Below are 25569 nucleotides of genomic sequence, written 5' to 3'. Positions count from 1 at the left end.
ACTTGTTTGACACTGACATATCCCATCCATACATGTCAAAAGTGACGTTTCTTCAAAAAAGTCACTTTTGTCACTTGTTTGACACCGACATATCCCATGCATACAAGTGTCAAAAGTGACGTTTCTTAAAAACAAACGTCACTTTTCTCACTTGTTTGACCCTGACATATCCCATCCATACAAGTGTCAAGAGTGACGTTTCTTCAAAAACGTCACTTTTGTCACTTGTTTGACACTGACATAGCCCATCCATACATGTCAAAAGTGACGTTTCTTTAAAAAAAGTCACTTTTGTCACTTGTTTGACACTGACATAGCCCATCCATACTTGTCAAAAGTGACGTTTCTTTAAAAAAATAGTCACTTTTGTCACTTGTTTGACACTGACATATCCCATCCATACAAGTGTCAAGAGTGACGTTTCTTAAAAACACGTCACCTTTCTCACTTGTTTGACCCTGACATATCCCATCCATACAAGTGTCAAGTGACGTTTCTAAAAAAAAACGTCACTTTAGTCACTTGTTTGACACTGACATATCCCATTCATACAAGTGTCAAAAGTGACGTTTTTATTTGAAGAAACGTCACTTTTGACAGTTCATGAACGACCAAAAATCGTGATGTTAAATAAAATTATCAGTTTCGTACGGTAGTCCCCACGCTAGCCCAATGCGGATTGGGGACTTCACAATGTGAAGTCCCCAATCCGCAGTTCACATACACCTTTGAATTTCTTCGCGGTACGGTAGACGTGGGACACATGTCGTTACAAGTTTCGCAATTTATACATTTTAAACTTAGGTCAACTGGACGTAGGAAAAAAGGTCGTTAGTATTTTCGTGCACTAGCAGACATTTAATTGCTGGTGACTGTACGCGTACGCTCGTATAAAACGCTACTCTGTAACCGCCCTAAGATACCTTCATCCTATCCAATCCGTTGCTTTGCGGCCGTGCGGCCTTGAGGTATCGCCATCGCTTCCCCTCCCGCCCCGAGCCGATCATTTAAATAATTTAACGATAGCCATTTTTACAATTGTGACAAAAGCTCATTGTATTAATAGGAGATTCTTTGACGTTGTGATAACATTAATTACAGGCTATATGGTGCATTAAAAAAATATACTGTAGAATTAATGCGCGTGGGGTAAAATACGTTATAATTGTTTAAAAAATAGAAAAAATAAAATCCCCTGGTTTTTTATTTTATTAGATTGAGTAGAATAATTGGCGTAACAATATAGTGGAAAATCACCAAGTGTTTAATTAATGTTGTATTGTAATTATTTATTTCAAACATTTTTATTGCTCGTGACGTATGCACCACTAAAAAAGTGGTGCATATTTTACTTACAGTGTAAAATATTTAGTTATGCCTTTTGAACAAAAAATCGCTACTGTAGAATTTGATGTTTACATCTTTTTAAAAACTAAATTTTTAAATTTTTTTTTTCCAAAAATCTCAATATATTTTTTAGAGATTACTTTACACATACATTCACAAAATAGTGTTCTATTATATTCCAAACACAAATATACTGTAGGATATAATGTGATGCTCTCGAACAATTTAAAGTTTAGTAACCGGCCTATTTACCGTCATAGAGAACTTTATTATCTTCAATTTAAGATCAATTTTTGCTCAGTACAATTCTATTTTATGTTGGTTTTTTGATAAGGCGTGCTCCTCATTTCCTATTCATCAGGAAGGTATTTTTCGCAACTTAGGAAGCCGAGATAGCTGTTTAGACGCCGGAATGCAGACGCGGTCGGATTTTAATGAGGATTGAACCGTGGGTGTTCTACTGAATTTAGATAATTTTGACTAAAAAGCGTATATGGAGCACTAGCCAACTGATTTATAAGCGCAATTTTTCTAGCTAACTATAGCCTCGTGAATATCAGCTGCTGCTCCGTTCGTAAAGTGGAAGTGGGTGTAAAAACTGAGTAAACTAAGCCAATAGGAAAAAAAGCAAATTGTCACGGCTCATGGGAGCCTGTGGTCCGCTTGGCATCTAATCCCAGGAATTGGCGTAGGCACTTGTTTAACGATAGCGATTGCCATCTGACCTTCCAACCCAGAGGGTAAACAAGGCCTTATTGGGATTAGTCATGTTTCCTTACGATGTTTTCCTTCACCGTGAAGCGACTGGTAAATATCAAATGATATTTCATACCTACATAAGTTCCGAAAAACTCACTACATTGGTACAGTCGGAAGTAATAGTTGCTAAGCGCGAGGGGTGTTCAAAATGATCTTGACGCGACTTTATTGATAAGAGAATAAGAGAACGTCAAGGTAATTTTGAACACCTCGCCCGCTTAGCAACTTCTGCTGCTGACTTTACGAGCTACGACCTACGACTGGCGAGCTGGACTATATCTACTGGTTATACAATCTAGTAAGTATTAGTCTGTACTATAGATCTACGAGTTGTATAATCTAGACCATAATTTGACTATCGATCACAGGGTAACAACCGTGACAATAACACTAGGTGTAAACTAGTTCAATTAATCAATGTTCAAACCAGTTTTTGATAGTTCTATTCAGTTCACGAGTCCTTAATGAGGCAAAACTTAAAACTTGATTAAGACAATTAATCAGCGTTTTTGTAACTATGTAATTACTACTTTGCATGAGCTTATTACTTAATTTAATGCATATAAATCTTTGTAGCTAGTATGTAAGTACATAGGTTACTTTATATATCCTGAATACAGCTTTTTGTCTTTTCCAGTCGGGTAACGTGTCATGTCATTGCAGTAATGCGCTGCCATACGCGTCATATCACGTCCCCGACAAAATAATTGAAGGGTACACGGAAAAGACATGTCTAGTCATTTTTTTTTTTCAAAAAGGATATTTTTATCTCAAAATGTATAGCTTTCAATGAACTATTTGTTACAGCTTCTGCAATTATAAATATAACTCCTTTTTTTCTCACTTCCAAAATACCCACACACGAAAATTATAAGGTTAATTATGTACATCGTTCCTTTCAACCCGCGATAACTCAAAATGTTTTCAGAGTGGCTAGACATGTTCTTTCCGTGTACCCTTCAATTGTTTTTGTGGAATTCCCCTAGAAACATCAGCTTAGTTTGTGCCACTAACACACGTAATATACCGACTGGCCAGATGGACTGGACATCGAGGACCCATAAAAACTCGTTACTTCATCGGTTGCATCTGATCTGACCCACTCCTGCGTTGCGTCAGCGAGATGTTTGCTATATTTATCAACAAGGACTTCGAAAACTACGAATCTTTAGTTAGAGACAGTTTACACTTAGGTACTGGACTAGACTTAGTCCTCTACCCAATCTATACAATTTCAATACAGTGGAAAGTATCATGCCGCTATTTCCTTTACATTGAATGTTTTTCTCATCTTTAGTTTAAAATCTAAGCAATAAGGATTTCACTCGGCGATAGAAGATAGTAGAAAAACCGTACAAGTGCGAGTTAGACTTGGCACCGAGGGTTCCGGACTTTTTAGGGTTCCGTACCCAAAGGGTAAAAACGGGACCCTATTACTAAGACTCCGCAGTCCGTCCGTCCGTCCGTCCGTCCGTCCGTCCGTCCGTCCGTCCGTCTGTCACCAGGCTGTATCTCACGAACCGTGATAGCTAGACAGTTGAAATTTTCACAGATGATGTATTTCTGTTGCCGCTATAACAACAAATACTAAAAACAGAATAAAATAAAGATTTAAGTGGGGCTCCCATACAACAAACGTGATTTTTGACCGAAGTTAAGCAACGTCGGGCGGGGTCAGTACTTGGATGGGTGACCGTTTTTTTGCTTGTTTTGCTGTATTTTTTGTTGATGGTGCGGAACCCTCCGTGCGCGAGTCCGACTCGCACTTGGTTTTTAATATTTGTTGTTATAGCGGCAACAGAAATATATCATCTGTGAAAATTTCAACTGTCTAGCTATCACGGATCATGAGATACAGCCTCAGACGTTTCGGAAATTCAAAATCCCATACAAAATGACAGGTACCGCAAAGGCGTACGTTACGTCACGCTATCGAATGGAATATACACTAGGGGTACTGGGGGGCTACCGCGAAAAATTTCGCAAATTGCGGGCATTTTTCTCTTTCACTGTAATTACGCCTTCATTGGAGTAAAAGAGAAAGATCCCCTCTGATCTGTGCCCGAATCATCTAACAATTTTAAAATTTTCATCAATCTCTTTAACGCTCACTTCGCATGTCAGCGACGCAACATACCTTATTTATTCCTCTCGATGCCCTAATAAGTACCCAATTGCCACGCAACGACTCATTGAGGCACGGGATTTCCTTACTGAATGAAATCTGTGAGTCTAAATGCGATCTAGATAGAATCTGCTTTTATGGAGACTGGCGCAATAGTTAGGTTGACCTATAAACATACTGTTTATCAAGTAAACATTACATACCCATTTAATTGCTACATTCGCCCTTGCATTATATAAGGGTTGGCTGTTTTTTATATTACGTATATATTAAGTAACAGAATGCTTTTGTTAAAATCAAGTTTAGATAAAATCAAGATAATCGACCGGATCATTGTGAAATACTTGAAAAACGTGAAATTTTCGTTTTTTTTGACAATTCCCCATACTAGACTTATGTTATGGCAAATTGCCGAAACCAAAGGTTCGGTTTTACTCTAGTTTTGGCCGAAATCGAACCTTCAGCCGAAACATGACTTTTAGGCCAAAACCTGCCGAAACCAAAACTTCGGTTGGCCAGTCGACACCTCATCTTTGTGTCTTGAAGCATCAAATAAGTATAATACTCATGTATACCATAGAGTGTAATTACAACCATGTTACCTTGTCGTAGTTGTCAAAGACAGGATAAGTTATATTAAATAATGGCACCGGTACGACACTAGCGAATCCGGCATAACAGCATCACGCGCGTTAGTCCCGTCACTATAAATCAGAGCCGCGTGAGATCGCAACGCGCTTAGCATGAGGGCGCCCGCTTACTTACAGCGGATAAAAACCGCTATAACAATAACAATAACAATAACAATATTTTTATTCATAATTAAAGTTGAGCAGGAACGTTACATTGAACACCGCACTAGGCATGGCCTGTATCGCGGGGGTCATGATCAACACGAGTTACCAGAAATAAAATTTATAATTATACTAAACATAAGAATAGGAATTATTTAGGAAAGAGAGAGGAGTGTGTACTTGTACATGTGTAAGGTTGTTGTGAGGAGGTAGTGAAAAGTGTGTGAATGAAATCTAAGAATGTGTGTGTGTAAAAGTTTGTTAGATTTAAGTGTGTTCGAGCGTTAAGTATTAAAAACTGAAACTGAACAAGAAAAGGAATGAAGAAGTAATCCTATGAGAACGTGGAGTTAGGAGTTACTTGGGAAGAATTTAGAATTTCTTCTGATTAGTTGAAGTTCCATGACTTTAGCAGGTTTAGTATACGAATTTTTGCCTCATTTACGTTACAGTGCCTAATGTCACAGATTTTAACTACTTTATTGTAAATGTGCGGGAAGAGCGCTGCGCAAAAGAGGTGAGAACACGAGGTTTAGGGATACTGTAAACTCTACTTGAAGTGAGCGATTGATGTTCCGGCAGACGACTGGCCATAATATGAGTAAGATTTAGCGTTTTTGGTAGCGACGCTTATACTACTAGTCAAGGCTCGGAAAAACGCCCGTCATTTTAAAAACATTACCCTGTTCCGTACACAGACTTCTTTTTACCAACCTTCTTTTTTCTGAGCCTTGCTAATAATATTTAATACAGAATAACCACGCTCGCGGCGATCCCCTCCCCTAGTGCAATTACGCCGTGACGACTGATTAACTTAATAAAATTGACTGTTCGATTAGCACAGTGATGATGGAACGTTTTTCTTGTAACTTGTTGCCATGTTAGGCCAAAATATTATCGCGATTCTCGTGAAATTTTGTGACCAGATTCTATGATTAAATAGAATTCTTTGGCCAATCCAGATTTTAGAAAATTTACAAAATGCGGAAATTGGCATAATGGTGTCCACCATTGTGAGTTCACTGTGATAACGACTCAACAAACTTATTTTTCACTTTTACACTTTCTACGCAAATGCGACGTCTACCAGAGCTCATAGAGCCACTAGTTTTATTATTTTGTACTATTTGTTATTTAACATTTCTATAGTCTGTAGGTAGGTAGGTAGGTCTATACTTTTGTAATAATTTTTTGTAACACTATTATTTACCGTAATACTGTGCAATTTATTGAACAAATAAACAAATTACCCGCTGGCACTGGCACCCTACCCGCCCTGTTACACACCGTTACCAAATAACTTACGATATAAAATAATTCACGGAACGGTATGAGGTAATTTTATTCATGAATGACTGATTGATGATTGTATTGTATGAATTGATTTAATGATTACTTTGTGCTTGCATAGTTAGCGATATGCTCCATTGGTATGTAGACCGATCAAATTATAGGCAAAGTTAGCGAAAATATTTCGAAGAGGCGTAAAGGGGCCCACTGATTAGCAGTCCGCCGGACGGTATCGGCCTGTCAGTTGTTCGGAACTGTCAAATTTTTGTTCTAACTGACAGGCCGATCCCGTCCGGCAGACTGTTAATCAGTGGGCCCCTTTACGGTGATGTAGGTACCTATCATGAATAGCGCCGAGTGGCCTAAACATTTACATATATTGCTTAAAACCTTTTTAATAAAAGAAAGTAAATGAAGAAATAAGATTTCATTTAATGCCAAATATTTTAGACTATTGTAGCTAAATAATACTAAATATAGGTAACTAGTCTAAAAGCTTTAGAAATTTAGAACCTGAAAGTTTTTAGACATCATTTCGATTTTACTTTACAATCCAATTATAATTTGTTAAGAATCTTACGTTTAATTTAAGTCTCAAAGGGGTGAATTGGGATTATTAAATCGAAATATAACAGAATAGATTACTCTTTATTGGCACACATCAGTAAAAAAATATACAAAAGAGAAAAAGAGAACAATTGATTAAATGTAGAAGGCAGACAACGGGCGGCAGGCGGGAGGCGAAAATACCTTTCTAACTTACTGTACTCGTATTATTTTAAAGTAACAGCTATTTACCATAACTAACCAGGTTCTCTCATTGTCCACAGATACTTCGTCAGCACAGTGCTCCAGTTCCAGATCCACCGAGCATTATGCGAAAGAACAGGCCAGTTCATTCCTGGAGACGAGACCAGGCCTCTACATAAGTGTGACATCTACAGGAACCCTGAAGCTGGAAGGATTCTTACGTAAGTCTTTAGTTTATGATAGATCCACCGATAATTGTGCGAAAGAACAGGCCAGTTCATTCCTGGAGCCGAGACCAGGCCTCTACCCAAGTGTGACATCTACAGGAACCCTGAGGCTGGAAGGATTCTTACGTAAGTCTTTAGTTTATGATCAGATCCACCGAGCATTATGCGAAAGAACAGGCCAGATCATTTTTGGAGACGAGACCAGGCCTCTTCACAAGTGTGATATCTACAGAAACCCTGAGACTGGGAGGATTCTGACGTAAGTCTTTAGTTTATGATCAGAACCACCGAGAATCGTGCGAAAGAATAGGCCAGTTCATTCCTGGAGCCGAGACCAGGCCTCTACCCAAGTATGACATCTACAGGAACCCTGAGGCTGGAAGGATTCTTACGTAAGTCTTTAGTTTATGATCAGATCCACCGAGCATTATGCGAAAGAACAGGCCAGTTCATTCTTGGAGACGAGACCAGGCCTCTTCACAAGTGTGATATCTACAGAAACCCTGAGACTGGGAGGATTCTGACGTAAGTCTTTAGTTTATGATCAGAACCACCGAGAATCGTGCGAAAGAATAGGCCAGTTCATTCCTGGAGACGAGACCAGCCCTCTTCACAAGTGTGACATCTACAGGAATCCTGAGGCTAGGAGGATTCTGACGTAAGTCTTTAGTTTATGATAGATCCACCGATAATTGTGCGAAAGAACAGGCCAGTTCATTCCTGGAGCCGAGACCAGGCCTCTACCCAAGTATGACATCTACAGGAACCCTGAGGCTGGAAGGATTCTTACGTAAGTCTTTAGTTTATGATCAGATCCACCGAGCATTATGCGAAAGAACAGGCCAGTTCATTCTTGGAGCCGAGACCAGGCCTCTACCCAAGTGTGACATCTACAGGAACCCTGAGGCTGGAAGGATTCTTACGTAAGTCTTTAGTTTATGATCAGATCCACCGAGCATTATGCGAAAGAACAGGCCAGTTCATTTTTGGAGACGAGACCAGGCCTCTTCACAAGTGTGATATCTACAGAAACCCTGAGACTGGGAGGATTCTGACGTAAGTCTTTAGTTTATGATCAGAACCACCGAGAATCGTGCGAAAGAATAGGCCAGTTCATTCCTGGAGACGAGACCAGCCCTCTTCACAAGTGTGATATCTACAGGAACCCTGAGGCTGGGAGGATTCTGACGTAAATCTTTAGTTTATGATAGATCCACCGATAATTGTGCGAAAGGACAGGCCAGTTCATTCCTAGAGACGAGACCAGGCCTCTACCCAAGTGTGACATCTACAGAAACCCTGAGGCTGGGAGGATTCTGACGTAAGTCTTTAGTCCGACGTTTATTTTCAATTTATAATATTTCATTTTTATCTGTGTCATTTGTCGTAAATTAACTTGTAATGATCTTAAAACCTTGCTTGAAACCGGAAATCAATAATGCTGCCCTAAAACACAATTCAATTTGCGATAAATCGATCACAAACACTAAATATTGCATTATGGTTCCTACAGATCTAATCTTTAAACTATTGTTTGCTCCAAGGCTAATAGTACTTTGCTCTATATTGTTAATTGTTATTTCTTTTGGAATTTGTATTGTTCTTTTTCATTACCATTTTGTGGAATTGGGTTTTTCCCGCGCTATGTTTTCATTGTATATCTAAGATAAAGTTTATGTAAGTACGAGTAGTGTCTATGTCTTGGTTATTCATTGACATTTGTAACCAATGTAACAGTGTTACGGTCAAGGATTTTTTTTCTAAATGGTCTTATCTCAGCATGGTGTTGGCGACTGGCGCTGATATGCCGATATTTTTGTGTCTCAATTTTTTTATGTAAGTACTTATTGCTCTGAAACAATATCGCGTGTCAATAATATTAGCACAGAAATCAAATTACGTATTTGTCTGTACTTGTACTTACTCGTACCTATCATCACATTCACTTTATGTATTGAACATGTGTTTGTGTGCGTGTTTGTTGGTGCTCTGATTTGTCATTGTAGAAGCGGAATATATTTTATTTTATTTATCTTCATGTACTTAATCAATAGTAATTTATAAACTATTCACCAATACTTTGCTTAAATAACGTTTCCGTTAAAGCTTTCTCAGAGTGAATGACTCTTTCAAACCTTGTTCAGCCAAGGTGATACAGTTAAACAGAAACAAAGAAAAATAAAACATATAATGTCTGCATTTACGTCGTAGTCTGCTTTAAATAAATAAGGAAATGTTTTGTGCTTTCAAATACCTCTAAATAACGTTGCTACAGAATGTGAATGAAATAATATTACTCAAAAGTCAAAGGAATAAGTTTGACTTTTTGTTTGTTTAATGTACAGTCGCCATCAGAATCAGATCTATCGGAGCGGCCAAGGTGCTCACAAATATCTGATTCTGAACACGCCTCTATTGTCAAGGCACTAGAGTGCATGTGCGGGTATTTTTGAGCACCTCGGCCGCTCCGATATATTTGATGGCGACTGTACATATCTTTACTATGAAGAACCTATCTACTGGTTTAGTGTAATTTGATTATTAGGTATACTTACTAATCTTATACCATAACATAACTACTAGGTACATAACTGAGGCGCTGAAAAATTTTGTTTTATTACATTACTATTCGCATTTAAGAATTTGGTACGAAATTTTTCAATTACAACATTTAAACTTAATTTATATTTTGTATTTTTGTGGAAAGCATACTGCCTAATTTCCATTCAATATATCGATCAGCGTTGGTCGTAATCAAACTTCAAGACTCATTTCAAATATAGTATTGTAATAAAATTCATTAACAGTAATAATATATGGATATCAAAAAAACTGATAATATCATATGATTTACTGAATAAGGCCATATTGCCAAAGACGAAAACAAGTTTGACCAAACCGAGACCAAAAGCCGCGGATAACCTAGACCTTGGTAAATCATGACATTCATGACCAAATATAATTTTACTTAAAAGGCCGATGACCAATATGATAGACAGATTGTGCAACTATATTGTTTTTATAACAAAAAAGCGGCCAAGTGCGAGTCGGACTCGCCCATGAAGTTGAAGGGTTCCGTATTTAGGGGATTTATGACGTATTAAAAAAAAACTAGTTACTAGATCTCGTTCAAACCAATTTTCGGTGGAAGTTTGCGTGGTCATGTACATCATATAATTTTTTTAGTTTTATCATTCTCTTATTTTAGAAGTTACAGGGGTGGGGGGGATACATTTTACCACTTTGGAAGCGTCTCTCGCGCAAACTATTCAGTTTAGAAAAAAAATGATAATAGAAACCTCAATATCATTATTGAAGACCTATCCATAGATACCCCACACGTATGGGTTTGATGAAAAAAAAATTTTTGAGTTTCAGTTCTAAGTATGGGGAACCCCCAAAATTTATTGTTTTTTTTTCTATTTTTGTGTGAAAATCTTAATGCGGTTCACAGAATACATCTACTTACCAAGTTTCAACAGTATAGTTCTTATAGTGTCGGAAAAAAGGGGCTGTGACATACGGACGGACAGACGGACAGACAGACATGACGAATCCATAAGGGTTCCGTTTATTGCCATTTGGCTACTGAACTCTAAAAACGGCCAAGTGCGAGTCGGACTCGCGTTCCAAGGGTTCCGTCAATTAAGTCCGACTCACGCTTGATTGCACATTTCTAATAGGTTGTCCTGCCATCTATAGGTAAAGAACTATATGTGTATTTTATTCAAATTTTTACACCCAGTAGATTCGGATATAAAGGGGGGGAATGGTCGGACAGACAGACAGACGCACGAGTGATCCTATAAGGGATCCGTTTTTTCGTTTTGAGGTACGGAACCCTAAAAAATAACATCAGCCTCTAATTCCGTACTAAAGTTCCAAACTCATTAATTTCAATCGATCATACGAAATTAATTCCAATATGGTCGCCATATTAAACAATGATCCCAATATTATTTACCAAACGTCGTATGATAATAACAAATGTATTGTACTTGCGACTTTGTGTAATTAGGGGGTATATTAAACCCGCGTACTTACGAAAAGTGGTATATTAATAAGAAAAAGTAATATACTTATGACTTTTCGTTGCTAAAGAAGTATTCAACCCGCATCCAGTAGTTAAGGCAACTACTCACTTCCGCGTAGACGGTGCCAATTGTGCACCATGCTTTATTTTTTGTTAACAATCTAAGCGAGATTAGCCTTTATAACTATGAAGGTAGGGTTGATTTTGTATTGGGAAGGAGCAGCTGTGGTAATTATTTCGTCCTTTAAATTGAGGTATTTCGCGGTGCAACGCCTGAATGCGCTTTAAATGGAGCGGATAAATTAATGCTTTTTGAATTTGGATCGGAACTACTATACACAGGTGATTATGTCAACTCTTTGTTTTCATACAGTGGTAGCCACTTGCTAAAGATAAAGATAAAAGATAAAAAATGGTTTATTCAAGTAGGCATATTACAATGCGCTTATGAACGTCAAATAAAGCTACACCGGCTCCAACCCTACACCTCTGCCCCGAGAAGATTTAAATTCCCCCTCAATTGGATCAATGGACTTTAAATTACTATACATAGAATTCATGCAATTATACACAGTAGGTACATTACTTTATAGAAATTTGATTTAAAAGAGCTTTTGGTATGGTTTGGTAGCCACATTTACCATCTAGGCAATACCATTAAACACACCAGTTTACCGCGTAAATAGTACAGGCAAGTATAAACATATGGGTGCACACATCATTACTCAAAAATATGTCCCATAGCTCTTATGTCAGCGAATTAACTATGGGACATATTTTTGAGTAAGTTATATGCACTCATATTTTTACACTTGACTGTACCATAATGTCCTTTTACATTTTTACTTCAGTATTTATTTTTTTGTAGAATATACATTTTACTTGAAACTTAAAAATATAGGCGGAATCAACGAAAAAACCGAAATCTGGTAAAATATTTTCAATCGTTTTGCCTGTTAAAAGAAAATAGTGGCATTCGTAATCGACTGGTGGAATGAGCCAATAGGGAGTAATTTAAAAGCTCGTGTGCGCAGACGCAGACGATCGCGATGCTTTAGTGTCACTGTTACATAATGTTAAATACACTTGCACAGTGGCGTCTGTAACCGCCTTATGTTCAGTTTCCTCTGTCTGCCGTCTCATCATCATCATAATTTTAGTCTCCGGTCGTCCACTGCTCGCTGCTGCTGCTGTCTGCTGTCGGTAACTGGCAGGAAGTTGCTCAGGATCGGGACAGGTGGCACGCTCTCGTTTCGGAGGCCAAGATTCGCTTTGGATCCCGGTCCTGGGCTAGTCTCATCCAGAAGTGCCCCGCGATTTTCCGAATGTCGTTCTTCAACCCAACGAGCTAACGGACGCCAGGCGCTTCTTTTATTCGAAAGTGACCACCAGGGATCCATTCCTCGTAACTTGTAATACAAGTGGAAGTCCCTTTCTAAAAAAAGCTGTCAAAAAGTGACATCCGCTTGTATACAAGTTAATACAAGTTATAATCTTTTGAGAAACGGGCCCCAGGCCTTTACCTATCCACTTTGCCGGTCACAAAAAAGCCGATGATTATTTTATAATTATGCCTTAATAAAACCAGAGTTTAAAGAGTGACCTGGGATAAAGTAACCAATTAAATTAAAACGAGTGACAAGAAGAAGTTGATTCGCCCATTTATCACCAAGTATAATTCGTAAATCGCCTAAAGGATCGCGGAACAGAAACGTTATTTAATATCGTTATTTAACGTTACGCGATGCGCAAGCGTTGCAATGCGTAATAATTTGGAATGCGGTAAGGTTTAATACTAGTTGAGGAAAAGCTTCTTATTCAGACCTCAAACATTATAAGTATACTAGCATCAGCCCGCGACTCTCTTCGCTTTAAGAGGATAGTGGAGGACCGCTTCTCCATAAAAACGTAGTCCCCATTTTCCTCGCTGGATAAATACTTCAGGGAAAATATTTTTACACATTTTGATGTACTTCAAAATGTGCACAAATGCGTATGTTGTTTTAGACACTCGATTAAATAACATGTAATCGTTGTCACTTGGGCCGCAAAAATATCTCAATTGACACCTCATTCATCAAAATAAGCTCAGTATACATAGTATAAAACAAAGGCGCTTCCCGCTGTCTGTCTGTCTGTATGTATGCTTAGATTTTTAAAACGGAACCTTAAAAGCCTTAAAAGCCAAACGGCTTTTAAGGTTCCGTGGCCAAAAAGGCAAAAGGGAGACTTCGAGAATCGAATCTTCAAAACAAAGGAAGAAGGTGGATCGTTAAATTTTTACTAGCGACCCGCCCCGGCTTCGCACGGGTTAACAAATTATACATAAACCTTCCTCTTGAATCACTCTATATCTATTAAAAAAACCGCATCAAAATCTGTTGCGTAATTTTAAAAATCTAAGCATACATACAGACAGACAGACAGCGGGAAGCGCCTTTGTTTTATACTATGTAGTAATTTTTAAGAATAGGAAAAATAGGCGTAGGCAACTTTTAATTAAGTTTCTGTTCCATCATCCCAACGAATTGAGAACCTTTTTTGAAGTCGGTTAATAAGCATATGAGTAGAATCGCTTTGGACACTTGTCTTTTTCCCAAATCATAATTCAGAATACATATTATATTTATTTTGTCCCAATAGACTATTCTTAAAACGCCATTGTACAAATCGATTCGCTCCACAAACGTGACTCCCTCACTCTCCTAATTACTTGTTACTAAACTACTAAACACCCATAGGCTACTCGCTGCAAGCACTGACTTCGAATACACCTAACTTTTACAAACTCCTATCTTACCTGACAGAGCATTTCAAATATCAACCTAATATTACTTGGTTAAGGTTAAATTTTGAATGACATGCGGTATGCAGATGTGAGTTTAAGATAGGGAATATGTAATATAGGTCGATTTTGTTGCGAAAATGGCGTAGTTGTAGATAAAATGTGCTTTTATCGTGTTTGTGCAATGTCACATTTGCATTGAGATATGGGAATTGAAACAGATGTTTCTGGTTATACAGACGTCAGTATATAATATATTAAATATGTTAATGTTCGTAATGCAATAATATTATTATTCTAATTCATGTTAGTTTCACTTGTCTGCTGACTTTTGCAATATCATAGCTGTACGTAGATTCTGATAACACTTAATAATGTGTAATAGTTTATGTACTTTTGGCCAAGTACAAGTCAGAAATTTAGGACAGGATTTATTAACACTAATTTTTTTAGTCATCACTCATCAGAATTCTCGGTAAGAGTTTGGCTAATTAATAATAGCAAAAGGGGTGGTGTCAAGTATTGGGCATTAGCATGTCAACCGCTGAACGTTTGATACTTTGATCGTTCTATAAATTTAAGCAGCATTTTAGTCCCCACCCCCAAATATTTCACTATCAGTACACTTACATAACAGTTAGATGCGTATCTTTTTTATACTCGTAAACAAGTTGCTACTAAACGAGGCATCACCATTACCAGTAATCTTATCGCAAAGTGATAAGGTTCAGTTTTGTATAGCTAGAAGTAATACATAATTAGAATCAGCCAGCCTATTATGGATAGCTTTATCCATCTTTATCCACGTGATAAAATAACTGTCACTGTTTAACACCGTGGGAAAGAAAGTGACGGACACCGTTTTATCACGCTGTCACGTAGACAAGAACGACCATCATATCCGTACAGGATCAGAATTATTTTTTACAGAATACCTACTTAAAAACAATATTAGGTATAGTACCGGGTGTTAAGGTAGTGGTGATAAAGTATTTAGTCAATGAACGACATGCAAAAATTATATACGACTTTTTTCGAATTTTTCATTATTATAAGAGCAAAAAAATTGTGCGAAATCAGTTTTTCGCCCCTAATTTTTACAAATATCATAAAATCAAGTACTGGGCTAACTGGGCTAAGTGGGCTATGGTAGGGCTAGGGGTATGGTATGGTAGGGTTAGGGCTACCTAACTTTTTTCTTTTAATCACTAATAAGTTAAAATTGATTCGCATAGGCAGTCCTTAATTAAATTTAAGGCCCCATTTTAACCTTATAATTAGTCCGTTAATTTGCAACCAGCACTTAGTGTAAATTTCATTCGATAGCGTAACGTGACGTACATGTTTGCGTTAAGTGTCATTTTGTATGGGACTTTGAGTTTACAAAGCGTCCCGCTTGGCGCGCTGTTCAAGATTTAACCTTAATTAGTCCGTTAATTTGCAACCAGCACTGTATGTATCAGTATATCGAGCAAGCTTTAAGCTATACTTACCTCTATTGCCTCACAACTGATCTTTACTAATCCCTTTATCAAAGACAAGTGAATAATAACGACTGTTAATTACTACAGAAAATCGCGTACTTTGTCTTTATTATAAATGCAAAATATCGTCACCTTGCGTAAATTTAACCTCTCATTTGTGTATGGTTAAAAATCGTGGTTTCAAACTTCGGTTGAGCTATATAAAGTAGGAAAAATCGTTCCCGAATATAATTCTTATAGATGACTTATGGTCAGAATGCTTATTATATACAACACATTTTTTCAAAAGCGGAAAGCCACTAGATTCACTTTATTTACTTACCTAATATCCTCACTTAGTGCAACTCTAGTGGATCAATTATATTGGTTCTTAACAAACACATTCCTCGCTACGCATCGTCGCACATCTCTGGTGGAAACGCAGCCTGCTCTATGCTAACTGATGGACGCATGAGTTTCTATTATGAACTGATCTCTACCTCCATATAAATAAAATACAGGCTCCAGTTACATAACGTTACGCAAATCGAACAAAGCTCCCGCGTTACATAAACGGTTGCAACACTCGGGTTGTCTCGGGTTGCCGTGTTGGGTTGCCTTCCTGTCGGGTTGACATGTAGAGCGTTGGGAGTTCCACTTCCCTGTCGTTACCACATGATGTGATCATGATAGGGAAGTGGGGTTTTTAACATTAATTGAAATTTTGCACGTTTTAATCTTATGTACGAAATATCATTTGATATTTACCACTAGCTTTTCGGTGAAGGAAAGCATCGTGAGGAAACCTGCATATACATCTGCGAAGAAATTCAAAAGTGTATGTGAAGTCCCCAATCCGCATTGGGCTAGCGTGGGGACTAAAGCCCAAGCCCTCTCGCGCATGAGAGGAGGCCTATCGTCGGTGCAAATAAAAAAATCGCCATGTATTTTTAAGCTACTTTTCAGGAGACAAAAATAACTGTTTATTTTCCTGTTTGTAATATATTTTTTGCACCTGTATTTTTTTTTTCTAATAGATCAATGATTTTTACATGATAATCAAGAAAGAAAATAAACAGTTATTTTCGTAATTTTTTACAATATTATTATTTTAACCAAAATTTTGCTACATAGCGACTTAAATTTGGTTCACTTAAAATCGTCATGTGTGAAGTTTGTACACATAGCGATTTGTTGCCAAAGTAACATAGTACGAGAGATAATACATAGCGATTTTAGGGTCCATGTGCAACATTATCGCCATCACCCTCGACGGAAAACAAGGCATTTAATTTCGTTATGCGCTAAAAAATCACATAGCAATTTTTTTTTCTGTTCTATTTTTTTTGTACAAATGTTGTTCTGTGTTCACATAGCGGAATTGTTATTTTCAAAACTAATAAAGATATAACAAAAATATTTATGTGGGTCGACGGGAAATTGAAAAAGGAATTCAAATATGCCAAAAACAAAAAAATCGTAAAAAAACACATAGCGATTTTTTTATTCGCACCGACGCTATGCCCAGCAGTGGGACGTATGTAGGCTCATTTTTTTTTTAAATATTAATCTTTTAAAGCAAATTAACTATATTTGGAGGGTAGCTTCCAATCAAAACCTTAAAAGGCTAAATTGGAAAACCTGCGTCACGGCCATATCTTCCGTCGCAAGTTTCGCATGGGACGCCATATTATCTTTTGTTTTCTTCTAATTTCCTAGCTTTTAACCTCCTAAGGCCCTTCGTACAATTTTTTATCATATACCATAAAATATTTTGAACTTTCATTGAGTAACTAAGGGTTCCAAATTCAAAAACAAAACAAATGCTTCTGGGTCTCAGGAGGTTAAAATACTTTGCAAGGATTTAGCCAACTTAACCGTTTAACCCGTTCATTAAGTACCTTACCTGAGTAGTCTATGAAGCCGCAACCTTCGGGCTTCAAGCGCAATACAATAATTTAGCAGTATAACGGTTAATTATATCGCCCTGGATATTTGCAACAGACATGTGAGTGGCTAGACCACGCGCAACTGTTAAACATATTTAAAACGTTTCTTATAGAATGTAAGACGGGAAGGTACTTACTATACTAAGTAATTAGAAACGTGACAATACAATATTACAGCAACTCGATTTCATTATCAATATTGAAGCTACTATGCTGCCTTTAAAATCGCTTTAACATTGGCACGCCTGGGCTTTATAATTTATTTATTTATTTATTTATTGATCAAATAAGTAACACAGCATTACAGTATAAAACCAAGGCACTGTGAAACTACAAAATATAAAGATACAAAGAAAAACAATAAATAATAAAATATGCGGGACGCATAAAGCATAACTACATATTATCATCTCAACAAAGGCGTCCTCTAATCTAAGTACTTACGATCAGTATCTCTTCAAAATAATAATTCACTGTCCACGTCGATAGGCGTTTTTGAACGTATCTTGGATCTATCCAATTTTCTCATGTCTTCCGTGTTACAGTCGCGACCACTTTAAACTCTCTATTCGATATATGTTTGCGGTATTGTCTGTATTTGCCCATATTACCGCGTTAAATGAACCTGCATAAAGGTTGCGACAGCAGGTAGTAATTTAGCTTGCGATATGTCTGTGCCTAAAGCAGTGGTTTGGCCGGACAGTTTGTACTACCGTTTAGGTAATGTCTGTGTTTCTGATTCTAGTCCTTTCTTTATGCTAATTAACATGTTCTATGTATAGTACATTATGTTTAAAGAATAAAGATACATTTACTTTGTAACTCTAATATAATAAAAACCAGCCAAGTGCGAGTCGGATTCGCGTTCCAAGGGTTCCGTACATTAAGTCCGACTCGCGCTTGACTGCACATTTCTAATAGGTTTTCCTGTTATCTATAGGTAGGTAAAGAACTATTTTGTGTATTTTTTCAAAGTTTTAGACCCAGTAGTTTCGGAGATAAGGTGGGGGGATGGTCATTTTTTGCCTGTTTTCTTGAATAACTGCTAAACTATTCATCCTAAAATTATAAAAAAAATATATTTGAGATCCTTACAATAAGCTCTTTCATTTGATATCCAACACGATATATTTTGAAAAACTTTATTTTTTAATTTTCTCATTTACCCCCCAAAAATGGTCTCCATATTTAAAATTAATTTAATTACGTTACACGTCCATCTTTGGGTCACAAACTTACATATGTGTACCAAATTTCAACTTAATTGGTTTAGTTGTTTCGGAGAAAATAGGCTGTGACAGACGGACGGACAGACAGACGAGTGATCCTATTAGGGTTCCGTTTTTTTCCTTTTGATGTACAGAACCCTAAAAAACATACATGTATCAAAGAAAAAAAAAACAAATATTATTTGTTTTCAGGCAACTAAGGCCATAGATAAGGCATTACGTATACTTAGGTCTTAAAAATTAACATCATTGCTTATACAACTTTTCCTGCCTAGTATTTTTTAAACAAAATAACTATGACAGGTTGTATAATAAATAACTTTTATCTACACACATGTCATTAGTGCTCTATAATGCGTTCAGAAACCGTAGGAAATGACAAGCTTTATTACAACCAATTTTACTATGAGAACTTTCTTATCTGTGGTAGTAGGAAAATTTGTACTTTAATGTACATAACGTTATAGGTTTTTGTAAGGTTATGAGTTTAAATTTGGAACAGCAGTCAAAACTCAAGTGGGTCTCTATTCTAGTATCCATAGATGGATGCTAATAAGCAATAATGTGTCAACCCACAAAAACTTAAAAAATAAGATTTTAATGCCATATTGTAGCTGGTCCGCTCGACTTCATTTTGCAAAAATGACCTTAGTGATTTGAAATGTATAAGTATTCCAAAATATGGAAAAAAGGTTAACACAAATCCGTTAACATGGGTTGTCTGTTTTGCATTAATGCGATATTAAAACAGTTATCGATACGAAACGTCAATTTAGTATGTTTTTTTTAATATAAACCGCACGATATTTGATCTCGAGTGACATGAGATTGAGAATAGGGACTTCATTCTTTTGTCTAGGAATTAAAAAAAACTACGGATGTGTGACATGTGTGAAAAAAGTTTTCATTCACCGCCATTTGACGTACAGTTTATCTTTTAGTTAGTTTTAAGTATGTGTTTAGATAAAGTAGTGTATGTAACTGTACATAATTAGGCATTGAAACACTCGTGTGATCCTTTTAAGAAACTCACTAACGTTCGTTTCTTAAACCCACACTCGTATTTTAATGCCTCTCATTATGTAGCAGTCACATACTATTATTAAACAAATTTTACTTTAACTACTAGGTTTTGATTTCTCTTTTTTTACGAAAAAAGTATTTTGTAAGGTTACCTACTTTTTTAGTTTGCGTCAAATAATGCATTTATTTTGGTTTTTTTTTAGATTGAGATTCTACGCATGGAATATAAAAAAAAAACAAAAGGGTCCAACTTCACCTAACCCTTCTCTAAAATATGAATACTTTTTCATTTAGTATAAACCCAAACATTGTATCGAAACAAGAGAATCCAATCGTATTAACCGAAACCCGAACATCCATTGCTACGTGATCTGGCGCTTTTACGGTAAATATGCCTTTATACCCTCAACATTCAAAACGTTTGTTGTCTTAAGAATCTCATATAATCTTAGGCCCTTTTGGATTTGTCGAAGGCCTTCGATTCGAATGTGCATCCCGGGAGCATTTAAGCCAGTCTATGGCGCGAAAGGCACAGCTAAGCTTTATTAGAACGAGTTTCAACAGCTTTGTGTTCCTGTCTTTAGAAATCCGATATCTCGACCCAGTTTTGCGTTTTATGCATACCGTTATAAGGCTATTGTCACGGAGTGCCGCAAGGGACGGTTTTGGGGTTCATTTTTTCGTGTTGGTGTAATGTCTCTTTATTATAAGTACATACCTTTTATACTATAGGTACCACAAATATTCATTAATGTTTTTTGTTATCCTTTTTTTTGTTATTGTATTGTCTAAGAAATGTTATTTATTTTTAAAAAATTAGTACAATTCAAAAAACAAAAAACGATTGAAACAAAGATCATACTACAGTAATACAATGTAATGTAGTTTAGTTCGTAGTGTAATAATAAATTAAAAACTCGTGTTTCAACCTTGCGATGAAGTGTACTTATTATTTTACTCCTAGGTAGATTATAGATATACCAATTATCTCAGAGGAGGTTCCTAAAGAAGCTTGATTGATGATGATGATTGAAAGATCGATTGGTCACACCATGTAAAAGTCAAACCTAACTTAACCTGGTCATAAAGTGATCCTAAAATGAAATGAACGAATTCTATGAACTGGCCATGACAGTTAACACAATTTAGGGGAATTTAATTTTAGATGGCACATTTTAGTTCAACTCTGTAATTTGTAACTTCAACTTTGTGACAGGCCCAGTCCAAAATTGCACTGCAGAATCACGCATTTCAAACCAACATTTCAATTCCAGACGCCTGATGGAACGCGGATCCTCCGTACCCTGGACCCAGGTTCTGCAGGAGAGCATTGGCGAGTCCCGACTCAGCGGAGAAGCCCTCAGGGACTACTTCAGACCCCTGGAGGAGTGGCTGCGGAGTGAGAACCTCAGGACTGGGGAGTACCTCGGCTGGAGTTATGATGGAGACTATTGCAAGTTTAGGTAAGAGTTACTACTGATTTTTTTATGTTTCTTTGTAAATTGTGTGTACGTAAAATTGTGTAATTTAAATATAAAATTCTTGGAAGGATTCAAGCGATTTTGATAGAACTTCATTATTACAAACTTCAATTATCTTCAGATTTAACTGTTGGACATTTCAAATGTATATATTTATTAGATTAAGTAAGGGCTATTTTTAGGTAGGTACCTACATTATTTTATTAACATTTATTTTATTACTACTTCCAATATCAACTTATGGAGAATCGACAGAGCTTCTAATTTCAGTTTGAAGTTCCTCATAAGTTTTTAAATTTGTAATTATGCATAGGTTATAATATACAGTCGAAAGTTTTAATTTATGACCCATTTTGTACCTTGTCACAGTGACAATCAGTATGAGGTCTCTAGCGACTTTCATTACATACTGATTGCCACTTTGACAAGGTACGAAATAGGTCATAAATTTAAACTATCGACCGTACATCGCCATTCAAATCAACGAGCAGAATCTCATCTCATTTCTTTATTTCAGCATCGAAACGGCGGGTCTGCAAGTGTACGGCGGCTTCTACAATGCCGCCAGCCGACACGACCTCACGCACTTCGCCGGACTCCTCCTCATCTCCTTCTTCACCACCGTTTTCATTCGGTGGTGATTCTTCGTCGTCTTCTTCACCGTCTTGACGCTCACTGAACTCTTGATTGGATCCTCTTTTATCATTCTTGGAGTGCGGTGTTGCCTTAGATTTGACCTGACGTACTTATTTCGCTGAACCCCAGCTTAGCTCTGTTTTATTGTTTATTATCACTGTTTTCTTGTGTCATTCTGTGATTTTTATTTTTTTTCGAGGCTTTCATTGTATTAAGATAATAATATTTGTCTATACGTAATAGATTAAAGCAGATAATAATGTATGTATCTTTTTTCTGATATTCAACTTGCAAGAAAACGTTAGAGAGAAGGAAAGACGAATGAGTATCCATTATATCCGATCATTAAGTATGCAGTATTACTAGGTACTTAAATAATTAAGGAAACAGTGTGTTTTAATACCATTATTAATGAACCTTTAAATACGTACGAAATTAAATAGGTACGTAGTTACACTTTTATACCGATTTGGTTATACATAATAAAAACAATTGCTAGAATTATTCTTTAATTAATTTGTTAAGTACTTTTATTTTTTACGTCACTTTCTATCAACTAAGCCCTGCCAGCCTATTATGGATAGCTTTATCCATCTTTATCCACGTGATAAAATAACTGTCACTGTTTAACACCGTGGGAAAGAAAGTGACGGACACCGTTTTATCACGCTGTCACGTAGACAAGAACGACCATCATATCCGTACAGGCTGCACAGGCATAATGAATGACATGTAGTTAAATATTTATTTCAAAAGCGGCTATTTTCATAATGGATACGTTATGTCAAGTGAGGTGGGAGTTTTTAAGTAATAATATAATTCAGGGTTAATAATGTACATAATAGTATGTAGTTCAGTTATTTTGTAAATAATATATCTTTATAATATCACGAGATTTATAACATTATAGTTTATTGTGATAATGTTAAGTACAATAATATTAAAATAGATGGTTTGTTTAATTTATTTCCTTTCGTTTTGTTTTTTGAAAATGTTGCAAGTTGTTAACTTGTTAGAATCCGTCTAAACTCTAAACGTCGGAATTAGAAATAAAAAAGGGAATTGACAAAGTAGTAAAAAAATTGTTATTTTGATTGAAATTCCCCATGAATTTAGTATAATTATACTGCTTATTTAGGGTACAGACGACGTCAAAGATACGTTTACATTTTTCGCCTTATTACAAAGGAGTTAGATGCAAAAGTGTAAACATATTTTTGACTTCGACTGTACCTGATTTGATACTATGCAAAATAAAAGAGCAATAACTGATACATTTTTTTCTTTTGATTAACTTTATTATATAAACACACAATATTACCAAATGCACGTTGATTAATAAATTAAAATTACTTTTTGTTCCTGAAGTTCAAATGTTTATTTATCAGCATACATTAATTCAATTACAAATATTATAAATGAAAGTATCAGACCTGTGCTTAAAATACTAAACGGTACAATAAAATCTATTAATTTAATACTATTAATTTCAAATGAACCAACATTCGAATTTACATTGTTATCAACCATGTGCATTTTTTTAGCAACATTCACAAAACCATTATCAACTAAGCGCAAAATTTTAAGTTGAAAATCTTTTAAAAGAGGGAAACCGCGTTTTAGAAATATGGCATAAACAGCGTTGTACAATTTTTCTTTCATGAGATAGATCTGTGCCTTTTTCGTTGGATTTTTAGTTATCCACCAAAGGTATCGATAGTAATGTGTGACTGTGTACTTATTTTGCGTTTTTGCGACCATATCCATAGATAAATCGGCAGTTTCACAACCCAGTGTTTCTAAATATTCTTCATGTATAATAGGAACTTGGCCAGAGCTTTTCATAAAAGGAGCTATGTCTAGTGAGAAACACGGAGTAAAGTTGTAATCATATAAAGACATATATTCATTCAATTGTGGTTTGCTGCTTCGGAATGTTGTGAAACTTGTTAGCTTAGTTTGATAAAAACAATTTACTATAAACCCAAACCATATCCAATGAACAATAATGAAGTTTTTAAATAATTCTGCTTTGAGACTTAATGGAATGTTTTGTGTGCAATTCCCAATTAGATTAAGAAGTTCAGAAGATATATTATTATTTAGTACGGTGTAATTATATTCATGAATTGAAAGAAGAAATGAACAAAGTAAGAATATGAATAGTAATAGTAGCCAGACCAGTGGGTTAAACACTAAGTAAATAATTTTCCATTGTTCTTCAAGACCGGCACTAGGAGTCACAGTAACAAAACTATCTTCATACGCAAAGTGGGTCCATATAAAGTCAAAGAATAGCGCTCGTCGACTGTTCAACGCAAATCCCCCAATCACCATATCCACCTCATTTTCATATAATTTCCTTAATATTCCATTGACAGTAAAATTATCAGATACTTGGCCAAATTCAGATTCGGGAAAAAATACATAATTTAAAGAAATATTTTCCATCTTTGCCAAAATGTGCAAAAAAAACATTTCTATTCCTACAGCGAACTCATTTTCCGGATCTACCTCCGATATAACTAGTGGTGGATAATTATGAGTTGCTACGTGTAAAATACAATTCTGGAGGATAGGAATACCATATTCACGTATCGAGTCCATAATGTCAGATTTCTTAACACTATTGCAATCACTTATTTTAATTGTACTATTATAATTCCGGCCACAACCACCTTCTGCATATGGAAAATAGGAATATATTGATGAGTAATTATTTGTTTCTCTGACAATGATAAGGGTATGTATAATATGATACTTCCATAGTGTATGAAATATTAGTACAAGATCATCTTTAGTAGTATCTGATACAACTATGATGTATAGGGCCTCTGGCTTGCGGTAAAAATCCTTGTTCACAAAGTCAATTAGATTTTGTATATACGATAGGTTCTCGCCCAATATTATAAAAATATTGGGCGATATAGCGACCGGCACGGCACCATTCTTTACGTAAAGCTTGACGTTGCTGGTTTCGTGAATCCTCCGAATCAACTCAGCGGTGACAATATTATTGTTAATGATAGCTATATCTGAGTTGAGCAGAGATTTTGACGCAATAATATCTACAATACATTCTTCCACTAATTCTTGTTGTGTTTCGGGAACATGAAGATTTCCAATGGCCACATTACTATAAACGATATCGATGAAATGGTAAATCACTATTTTGAAAAGCATGGCAACTGAATGGGGTGAGTGCGCTAATGGTACTAACAGCTAAAACCACGTCTAACTATAATTATGATAACAACTGTCAGATAACGATCGTAATAACTGACCTAAATTATTGCTGTAATTAATCACATAAATAATGGACTTTCTAGGTCCCGATGGTCTCTCATGCGTCCGAGGAGTTAGCTTGAGCCCATTCAGAGCATCTTTTATGTTATAGTCATAAAAAGAGCAAACGAGCTGCCTGATAGGAAGCGGTCACTGTCGCCTATGGACAGCCCTGTGTGCCTATTACGCATATGCACACGCATGGCTACAGTATGGCATAGTCTTATGGGGGAATAGTTCCGATGCAACAAAATTATTTTTACTTCGAAAACGGTGCCTTCGAATGATTGCAAACATAGGTATTATGACAAGCTGTAAGGAGTATTTCATTCAACATAATATCTTAACTCTGCCGTCGTTGTACATTTTAGAAGTAAGCACTTTCGTTAAAAA

The 25569-nt window shown here is 36.3% G+C and overlaps 2 protein-coding genes across 2 annotated transcripts in view; one reads left to right on the top strand and one right to left on the bottom strand.

The window, feature by feature from the left end:
* LOC134649375 (angiotensin-converting enzyme) overlaps positions 1-21905 on the top strand; it is a 265129-nt gene extending 243224 nt beyond the window's left edge. The window contains exons 10-12 of the mRNA XM_063504100.1: positions 7146-7418; positions 21049-21237; positions 21773-21905. Of these exons, the coding sequence (XP_063360170.1) occupies positions 7146-7290 (145 nt within the window). The 3' untranslated portion in view covers positions 7291-7418; positions 21049-21237; positions 21773-21905. The remainder of the gene's footprint in view (positions 1-7145; positions 7419-21048; positions 21238-21772) is intronic.
* LOC134649728 (uncharacterized) lies at positions 21756-25074 on the bottom strand. The gene is made up of 2 exons (XM_063504559.1): positions 23407-25074; positions 21756-21980 (listed from the first exon to the last, which is right to left on the bottom strand). Exons 1-2 carry the CDS (start codon positions 25072-25074, stop codon positions 21756-21758), a joined length of 1893 nt encoding a protein of 630 aa, XP_063360629.1.
* Between the last annotated feature and the right edge of the window lie 495 nt (positions 25075-25569).

Source organism: Cydia amplana, chromosome 7 (assembly GCF_948474715.1).
Source record: "Cydia amplana chromosome 7, ilCydAmpl1.1, whole genome shotgun sequence".
Taxonomy (NCBI): Eukaryota; Metazoa; Arthropoda; class Insecta; order Lepidoptera; family Tortricidae; genus Cydia; species Cydia amplana.
This window is presented reverse-complemented; position numbering and strand designations above follow the sequence as displayed.

Excerpts from the sequence above, each read along its gene's own strand:
- LOC134649728 (XM_063504559.1), bottom strand. The coding sequence starts at position 25,074 with ATGCTTTTCAAAATAGTGATTTACCATTTCATCGATATCGTTTATAGT. Across the intron at positions 21,981-23,406 it reads TGCACATGGTTGATAACAAT|GCAACACCGCACTCCAAGAA; the intron begins GTAAATTCGAAT and ends GTCAAATCTAAG.